This window comes from Tyto alba, unplaced genomic scaffold, assembly GCF_018691265.1.
Source record: "Tyto alba isolate M040663 unplaced genomic scaffold, T.alba_DEE_v4.0 Super-Scaffold_1000006, whole genome shotgun sequence".
NCBI lineage: Eukaryota > Metazoa > Chordata > Aves > Strigiformes > Tytonidae > Tyto > Tyto alba.
This window is the reverse complement of record NW_024881272.1, coordinates 14,022,889-14,033,054: the sequence shown is the minus strand read 5'-3', so window position 1 is coordinate 14,033,054 and position 10,166 is coordinate 14,022,889. Positions and strand designations below refer to the sequence as shown.

Here is a 10,166-nt window from a genome sequence, read left to right as displayed (position 1 = left end):
TTGTTTTACTTGGACTGCTGAAATGTTTCTGCAATGTAATTATTTTAGTTGAGTATTCTGAAGCAGTAGATACAGGAAAACTCCACAGGCTCTGCTGCAGATGCTCAGCTGGCAAGCTGCATATGATACTAGCAGTGATTTCTGATTCTAAAGAAAATGTGAATCTTCTTCCCTGCTTCTATTTCAGAAATAGAGACAAATAGTCTTTAAGAGGCTGAACACTTTTGTGAGAAGCTTGTGCAGCTCCTGTTGATATACAAATCAATAAGCATAATTTGTATTTTAAGAGTGAAGATTTCCTCCATGTGGTAGTTTCAGAGGAAACACAGTTTTGATATCTGAGACCAATGTCTAGATTTATGAAATATCCCTGCTGACTTGAAAGAGAGCTGCAGAAAGGATGTGTCCCTTGTCTTCATCACCCTTGCAGCTTGTCTGACACAATGTGCGCTGCTTATGTGAGAGTCCTCTGAGGAAAAAGAGATGTGAAAGGCTAGAGGTTGTCTTGAAATGCTTACTAAATTCACTGTTTAACAGCAACTGAAAGTCTATAGGAGTTCACAGATTACAAGAGTGATAATTAAGCATAATACCAGAACAGTCAGGTAGATGATCTGTTTGCAATTTGGAGAAAACCCCTGCACATCTCAGTTTTGTGAATTTATGGTCATAGCTATTGCATCAATGTAGTACATTTTTTCTAGAGCCCAGCAAAAGCTATACTGCAAAAAACATTATTTTTTGTATATTTTCCACAACGTGCCGCTCAATAATTCTGTGTCTCCTGTTTCCCAGTAACTGAATGTAGAATCCCCGGTTATGATGGTCTTTGCATAGCCTGAATGGTTTGTTTTTTGTGAGAGAAATAACCTTGTTATTCCATAATTCTAGAATTAGTTTATAGTTAATTTATTTGCTTGCATATTGATGGTCATGTGTGGGAGAATTACTGAGCTAAGCTTAGAAAATGGGCTTTGCTTTTTGTTTTGGCAATAAGATGGTCTCTATTCTTGGTGGGGAAGTGAGTTTCAAGACTTGGCTCTATGATCTGTGAAAGTTAGTCTTTGCATGCTTGAGTCCTTTTGAGTGTGAGCCTCTGGTAGGGTGCAGTTGTTACAGAATGTCACAGAGCAGGAGTTGGTCTCCTCAGAATTAGTGCAGTGGGGAGCTTGTCAGCACAATGGACTGAGATGCATCTTTGTCCCAAAGCTCTGCATCTGCAACCCTCATCGGCCTCTTGCAGAAGAGAAGCCCAAATGCTCAGTATTGCTTCCTGAACGCCAGGGACGTAGAGTAAGATTCACAGCAGGGAGTGCTTGGATCATTTATAGGAAGATGCATGCCCATCCAAATGGTTTCCAAAAACATTTTGACTAGCATAAAAATCAGTATGAATCGAGACTGTTCCCTGGCAATTCCTGAACTGGAAACGGATATGATTTACCAGATTAATAATTTGCTGTGAATGGTTTGTTCATCTGTACTCCAGTGTTTTCTAAGCAGTTGTTTATTTTGACAAATTACCAGGTAACAGGTTTATCCAGGCTGTGGTTTGAAACAAAGGTCCTGTCTTCCTTTGCTGTGGATTCAGCCTGCTGAGCTGAGTGACGCTAGTGTCCCTGAGCTTGTCTGGAAATGAATAGGCTTAGATATAAGCAATCTGTGATTAAAACATGGTATCACTCTGTCTCATTCAACTATTTTCTTTTAATTTTTCAAATTGAATACCATCTTTTGCTAGTAGTGACTGCAGTGCTGAGTAGGCTCCACAGTCACTCTGCCAGTGGTCTGCTTAAAGCACTGTAACAGATAGGGCAGGCTGAGCAGCCTGTGTGCATAACAATAGACTTGCTAGTTACTCAGTGGAAAAAATTGCCAGAAGGGACTATAAAAGATTATTGCTGTTCAAGAAGCTTTCTCTGGGGAGGTTTATTCTACCTGTTTTGGTATGATTAGCCTGTGCCAGGGGGCAAGCTGTGGACTTTGTGGTGTGCCTTGTTCACCTTCCTTAGGCTCCCTCAGGAGAGGCATGCCTGCTGGATTGGCAGACTTGCGTCCTGTGCTAGATTTGTGGTTGTGTGCATCCCTCTCTGCTGACAGCACAGCTCTGTGAAATTTAAGAATTCTGGTTTGGGTGTAGGAATGACATGGTCCTTTTACATGCTTATGCCTTGAAGCGGGAGGTCACTAGGATATTAAAATAGGCTCTACAACTGATTTTCTCATGTTTAAGGAGAGATTTTTTTTATTTCCCTATAGGATCAGTACCTCCTCATAACAAACAGCCTATGCTTCCACTATAAGAATAAAACTTTATTTTCTGAGATGTATGTAGGTTACTGATATATTATGAAGATATTCTGCTTGTGCTGCTCACTTATGAAGGCAAAGCTTGTAACACAGATTTGCTTATATTGAGGCATGGTGTTTTCAGCCTTTTGGGAATATGACTTGGATCTTCCAATTTGGAAAAGATAGATGATCAACACTGACACACAAAGAAATAAATGCTCCTTAGCGGGAAGTAGAGCTACTTGATAATGTCTCACCAGGTTTTGTAGTATTGATGCTGTGCAAGCTGTTATTTCATGTTTAAAGGTACTGGAATCCAACCCATTGTTACTAATTTAGAAGGGCAAGATTTATCTAGGTATGACTCAGTAAGACAAATCACCCCTCTTATTACCCATCTCTAGCACCCTGTAATAGTGCCTCTTTCTTTCTTTCCTTTGACTAATAGGAGTCTGTTACCCTTTAAATGACTAACTAAATAGCATTGAAATCAGGTGAGATTAATCTTACTGTAAGAACGGTTATCAGCTTGTACTAATGTGTGCATGCTAATTACACAGTATGAAATTCTTATAAAGAAATATGGTAGTATCAATTTTTTTTCAGATGAAGTGAGCGTCATGTCATGACTATTAGTCTAGTTTATGATGATACAGTAGAAAGAAGTTTAATTTTTCAACTTAATGACGAGTGTTTTAAGAATGCTGTATTTGTGGAAATGTTCTATTCTGTTGAAGTTACTCTGTGTGGGAGAAAGTTTAGGGTTTTTTTTAGGGCTTTTGATAAAAAATGGAACATACTTCATTTTCATAAAACATTCCTGTATGACACAAAATACCTTTTTTAATGAGTAGTCATATACACTTTCATGTGTCACAGAGTTTTCATTGTTAATACAGAAAAGCTGGTTACAGGAGTGTTTGATTGGTCTGTTTAGCTGAACTTGGTGTCTCCAAATTCTGTGTAAGTGATTGTAAGGGATAACAGTTATCATTTCAGCTAGGCAGGAGGGGGGAAATGGAATTAGGAGAGTAACTTTTCTCTGGTCATGATGTAATTTGTTGGTTTTTTTCCCCTTTATCAGTTCTTGAAACCTACTTAGTAGTTTTCTGTTTTGCAACCAGTATGAAAAACAAGGCAATTTGTTGTTAAGCTTCATGTGAGCTTGTATTGTAAAGTAGACTTGTAAATGTATATAGACATATATATTTATAATAATGTAAACATTCATGAGACTTAAGGTGGTCTCAGCTGATATGTTGGAAGAATTGGCAAATCAAATGTCTTCAAAACAGATCTGGCAAAATGTCAGTGCTGCTTTTTTTTTCTTAAATAGGAACATTTTTGTAAATGTTTTTGCTTTTCTATGAGCCCAATTTCAAAGAGTATAAAGATGAGAATCTCAGATTTTGTGAGGAACGCAGCTTTCACACAGTTTTTCAGATACCTGTCTTTTTGATTTATGTGATAGCCCAGCTTAATAAAAACTCTTATGTTAGTTCTTAAAGTGAGTTTCTTTCCATTTACACAAAATAGATAGCACCTCATTCCTTTTTCTAAATAAAATATGTCCCCCCCCCCAATTTCTAATGAGATAGTGTAGCAAGCCACACAGCTTTCAGAAATATTTGTTTCTTAAAGGCATCTTTTTTGAACATATTACTACTAACAAAACCCAAATCTCTTTGCCAGCGGTTGGCCTCAGTGTTGTGGCTGTTTACTATCAAGGACAAGCAATATGGTGGCTACCAGGTGCTACGCTGATCATTTAGGCTTTGAATCTTTTCCTTTGTATTTTCTCCCTGATTACTGTCATCCCAGAGAAGAGCTTTGCCAACAGTTCTTCTATTATGACTAAGAAGACAGGCACATTAAGGAAAGAAACTTGAATTCCAACATTGCAGCTTACTTCCCCAGAACAACGCAAATATGGGATGCATTTACACACTCGGGCTGGAGGCACAGGCAGCAGCCCACTTTTAAATTCTCCCTTGTAAGGCGCAGACCAGGGAGTGAACATAAACAAGGGAAATAAAATGGCGGAAGGAAAGAGAGTAGGAGAAAAAGAGATTGAAAGAGAGATAAACCAGCAGTATGAGATAAAAATTGGCCAGAGCAAGCTATTGTAAAGCTGGGACTGGGAAGAGGCTTCAAAGTTGCAGATTTGCCAGTAAGCACCAATGGTGAATAAGAAGGGGTCTACCAAAAAGCTGAGAATAGAGATCATGCACCTGAGAAGCTACTGGTCTTAGAAATAACCACCTTTCATCTGATTTGATTTTTACCACTTTCAATTGATCCATAGCCAGAACTGCAATTAAGCTTCAATATATTTTATAAAAAATAGTACTTAGTTTACTTTCACATAAGTGAAGAGATACAATTGCACAATGGTGGTTACAATGGTAGAAATACATACTGTTGATAAAATGTTTGCAAGAGATTTAAAAACATACTGTACAGCACCACATCTGAAACTGGGTGATGGCAAAATGAATCATACTTCATGTCCAAGTAAGTTAAATTCCTAAATCTTTCTTTTGGAATAAATAAAAAAATACAATGTGCAATATGTGTCTGACACTACCAAAATGTTTCCTGAAGTTGAGCAATAGATTAAAAACAAAAATGAGGTAAAAAAAGACATTCATGCATTTAAGCCACCATTAGTCTCTGACTCTAAAATAAGGCAGATCATAATCTTTTAAAAACTGTCTCTAGCCACTTAAATCCTCTTTAGTGCTTTTCAAGACAAGGTCTTCACAGACCTTGTAGAATCATGAATTAAGATGCTTTTATTTCCAACAGGTCATTTTTGACAGGCTCAGCCATGTTTGAAATGCATTATATGGTAGAAAATGTTGCTTTTCCTTAATGAAAAAAGAAATGTAAATTAAAAGGAACTGAGAGAGGTGGATGCTTTTAGAGTTTATCACAAATGACACAGCTTTGAGGGAGGGAGGTGAGGGAAAGGGAAGGGCAAGAAAATTATGTGTCATCTTCAGTTTTAATGACGTGGAAAAGGGTGACGTTAAACAGGACTTGATGTCCGTTATTCCAGGCATAGAGAGCTCTATCTCTTGCATTGTAGTCAAGCATGGATATGTGAAAATACTGATTATGGAAAGGAATGTCTGTATACTCATAAGTGGAGGTTTTTGTGGAATAAGAATAGTAGACCTTGGCTCCTGTTAAGTGAGAGTTAGTAACATACAAGGTGCCACAGATCATGAAGGATTCTCCAGCACTTCTCTTTGGGTAGCCTGTGCTCCAGCTCTTCAGCACCTCCAGTGTATCCTGGTTTAGCTGGCTGATGACAATGTTGCCTGCATTCTGGTTGGTGGCATACACCGCCCATAGCCCAATTTCATCTGCCATCAGGTCAATATCAGAAAAGCCACCCCAGGTGTAAGGGTAGACATTGTGAAAGCCAGCATACTCAAGGCTACGCTGTGCAAGCACCCGCCCAGTGTCAAAGCTGTATTTGATGATGATGTTGCTCTGATACTTGTTGAAATAGAGGGAGCCATTGTAGACAACATGGTTGGTTCCTGCCCATTTGAATGGAAGGTTGTATGTCCTTGATTCAGCCCCACTGACAAAGTCTGCAATTGATTTATATTCACGGACAATTTTATTGTTAGTGTAACTATCCATGTACCAGACCTGGAAAGAAAACAAAGATCGGGAGTAAACACCTGGAGCACAATCTGGGGTACATGATCATGAAATGGCATGATGAATACATTGCAGAAAAAGAAGGCAAAGAAAGGCTCTAGATGTGCAGCAGTCAATCAAAGTACAATATTGTCCACATTCCTGTTGCAAAAGCATGAGGAACTCTTGAATTTCAGAGTCAAAACTTACCTACACAGGTGAACTCTCAAGATGACAGTTACTAACTACAGTGTCTGCATTTTTAGAGAAATTAAATTTTGGATTATTCAATGTTTGGGTCTCTGCTATATGAGGCTTGCTTAAAGATATTCCCAGAGACTAATAATCCAAGAGAGAGATGGGAAATGGCACGTGAGCTAAGCTTGGATTTATGCTTGGGAATAAATGTGGTTGAATTTTCTTCAGCTGAACCTCTAATTGGTGAAAAATTGTGTATTTGTAGTAAAGAAACCAAATACAATAGCAATGAAACCAGTAAAGTTTAGGAACGATTTTCCCCCCTTAAAACAAATGAAAACAAAATCAATACTTTTTTAAAATGTTCTGTATGCCAACTTCCATTCCCCCATTTTTTCCTTCATGCATTTTGCCTTTTCTCCTTTTAGTTTGTCAGAGGACAAATCAAATCCCAACTAACAAAATAACAGAATAATTTCTGGAGGTAATTTTTGTGCCGATTAAAAAACTGGCATTAAAATATTTGTTGACATGCCAGTTCAGCTCCCCATCTTCCCATTAGCTGAAATGCTGGGAGGGATATGGTTTGTTCTCATTTGCACACCCACGGGCAGTCTTTGTGTTGCTTTAAGAGGGTGGCAGTGGGGGAAGGCGGAGGCTGGCTGGGGAGGGGGCCACGCTGGGCAGCAGGCACGGGGCCCCCTGGGGATGGTTCTGGAGCAGCCACTGGTGCTCTGAGATGGTGGAAGAAACTTCCTCAGGGCAAGATGGGGCTGAGCAGCATTTGCTGCTGTCCTAAAAGTAATTGAGATTCCTGGGGTCAGTAGTAAACCTGCATGGACACAGCAGGCAGGGGAGAGCAGCACGTAAATCTTTAGTTATTACCATTTGTATGATGCCTTTTCTATTACCTTTGTTTTTTTCTGTATTCAAAAAGTTAACCTGGTGAATCTCATACAAATGAAACCTAGTGTTTTGACTTCAAAAGCCCTTGGATGGAGAGAACACCTCATCAAAACTGTGGCCAATTTGAGATCCTAATGTAGATCCAAATGATAACATAACTTGGATCTGAGGTAGTGACTGGTCTGAATACAGCTTCTGTGGGGCCTAATTCTGCAAATTCTGACTGGGCTACATTATGGGTTATGCTTTTGGGTAAAAGTGTTGATGTTTGTGTTCTATTGCTTGGGTTCTCAAAGACCCAAGCTTAGTTAAAGATGGCAAGAAGAAAAAGTGGTGTAATTGGTTCATGTCATCTCTGAAACAGTTGAAGGAAATGGCACAAAGGTGCTTAGCTAACTTCTGTCTTTGTATATTTTTGCACCAACACTGTTTTTTTTTTTTTTTTTTTTTCTGAAGTTGTTTAACAGTGAAAATGATGGAAGTAGAAGAAATGTGTTTGTGAGTGCAACCTCCTAGGGGGAAAATGTCTTTTAAAAGATTAAAATAAAGCAAGTAAAACTCCAGAAGGACACAAAGATATTCAGTGCCTTAACATACTCGGTTATTTTTCTCTGATGCTAATGGATCTGTCATCCAGGCTCCAAATCGGGTTCCAGATATCTTGACTGTAATGGGGCCTGTAATTTTCATCAGTTTGCCACATGCTGAAATTAGAAAAACAAATGCATTAATGCAAATAATTACACAACTCTCCTTGACATCAGTCAGAGCACAAGACCAATTGCTCTAAACTAAATAGTGGCTCCAGGGGATTCAGGCTTATGTTGAAGATGGATTGTCATCTTCATCATATGAACTTTTCCGTATTGAGCAATAATATAAGTATGTAAAAATATACAAATAAATACTGCTGTATATTTTTGGTTTTATGTATTTTAAAGCACAGTTACATTATCTAGTCATAAAGAAAAAAACAACCTAGTAAAATATCTTCTCAGCTGAAGTGAATAACATTTAATAATAAATGAAAAGAAGACATAAACCCCCCTCACTTTTGCCTTCGGAAAGTTCAGTGCAAGGCTAGGATTGATGGATATTTCAGTTTTCCGTTTATCAGGGTAACAAGGAGGTTAAGGCAGCCAGGAAGAAATGAGCTTGTACACAAAACGTTTAGGTGTAAATAAATGCTTGTGTCTGACTGCCCTGTGGTTACACACACCTAGCTGTTCCAGAACTAGGGGCCTGTCTGAAGTTGAGAAAGCAAGTATGGGAATTATTCAGCAACCTTGGCTGTATCGGTTGGCTTCTAATCTATTGGGCTGTTTCACATTAGACTGTCTGGGAGAAAATAATGAGAGTCAATATGATCTTGGATGCTGACCTTCCTAACAATCCAAAAATCTATATTTTAGGGGACATTAATAACATACCTATTAGAAACAAGCCCCTGGTGGAATTCATATGTTTACCAAGAGGCTTCTTACCACACAGTGCTATGTAGATGATGAGGTAAAATAGCATGCTTTTGAAGAAAAGATGTTCCATAAGAATGTAAAAAGAAATTACACAGTTTTTTGTTTTTTTTTTTTTTAATTTAAAAGTAATTGTTTCTCCGTGATACACGGTTGTGCTGTGGAAAACAAACTGTATCTGGTGTTGAGACTGTATTTATTCAGTTCAAAAGAGAAGGTCACATCACACCTGGATTTTCTATTTTATGTAACTGGAAAGGAATGTATTGTACAAGCCTGTTTCAATCAATTAGAAGGGGGTTAATGTTGTGGTGACAACTTGGGAGCTGCTTACGGGGATTTTGTTCACAGCCAGGGAAGTGGGGTGTAATGAAAGTGAAGATAACTGATTACATGCTGAGACCTCAATGAGCAGGGTAGGCTGTGTCTATTTTCTGAGTCAATTCAAAGGCATAATTATTATTTACATATCTCAATCTATGTATCTTACAATCTTTTGAAGATATTTTGGAATTTCCCATTTTAAAGAATCTTAAAGGTTTTCTACAGTTGCTTATCATAATACATAATTTTTTATTCTGAATTTTCTTGTAAATGGGCCGCTAGCATTGTGTTCTACAGTAATGAACTGCTATTAGCTTGAAAAGTAGAGGACTATATCCTATTAAGGTGAAGGCTTTTATTTTTAGGTGGTATGTTAGTAAATTGTCTCAGAAATGGGCACAAGGTAAACTCAAACCTTCAGAGGGGTTTAATTTGGAATAAAATTATCAGAAAAGTAATAAAGAGTGGAAAGAAGTCAGGAAAAAAATATTTACTCCTGAATTTGTTGTTTTTAATATAATTAAAATACAGTGAATGTGTGAGTTAAAGGGTATACTAACTGGTGCCTTTAAAACACAGTATTGAAATTGGTAGGAAAAGATAAGCAAATAATTTGGAATTTTGAAACACTGTTTCTCCTATTTAAAAAAAATATATGGGAAGCTAAATGTGGAATCAAAAATGCGCCGTGAAATTTCACTTCTGAACAGACAAAACTTAAAGAAGAGTCTGTGGCAGAGACGTGGGGGTGCTCACAGAGCGCACCTTTTGGACGCGACCTGGGTGACGCTGTGTGCTGGGGCAGGCACGGGCGGGGGCACGGGGCGAGGTGAATTTGCAGGGCTGTCCGCTGGCAGGGCGGCCGCGCCGCGGGCCCCGTGAGCCGGCAGCGCTCGGCGAGCGGAGGCGGAGGACGGGCCGGCGGCCGGGTCCCCCCGCCGGGCCGGTGCGTGGGAGCTCCCGGGCTGCCTCGCCGGGCTGCGTGCTACAGGCCGTGGGGAGCACCACGGGCACCGTCAGCCTCGAGGCCCCGCATCTCCAGCAGGAGAGGTGTAAAAGTAGTGTGCCTGTAGCCCGTGCCGGCTGTTGTGGGGGTGTGCGCACGTAGCTCCAGCGGTGTTTGTGCACGTGGCGCGCCGTGTGTGACTGCAGCTTTTTGATTCTACCTAGAGAAGGGTGTTCAGAAACTTGTAGGTTTATAAATGTTTCTTAAGTGTCTAGTCCTGCGGTTCATCTGCTGTATTACTTGTATTGATCCTGAACGTACAGTTCATTGACTACCAGCTAATTACTTGTTGTTAGTAATTAATAAACCTC

The 10,166-nt window shown here is 39.3% G+C and overlaps 1 protein-coding gene across 3 annotated transcripts in view; it reads right to left on the bottom strand.

The window, feature by feature from the left end:
• Nucleotides 1-3,096: 3,096 nt before the first annotated feature.
• The window catches only part of OLFM3 (olfactomedin 3), a 68,592-nt gene continuing 61,522 nt past the window's right edge, over nt 3,097-10,166 (bottom strand). For all 3 annotated transcript variants that reach the window (XM_042807700.1, XM_033000566.2, XM_033000564.2), the window contains 2 exons: nt 7,651-7,757; nt 3,097-5,958 (listed from right to left, as the gene is read on the bottom strand). In XM_042807700.1, coding sequence (XP_042663634.1) covers nt 5,281-5,958; nt 7,651-7,757 — 785 coding nt within the window. In that variant the 3' untranslated portion in view covers nt 3,097-5,280. The remainder of the gene's footprint in view (nt 5,959-7,650; nt 7,758-10,166) is intronic.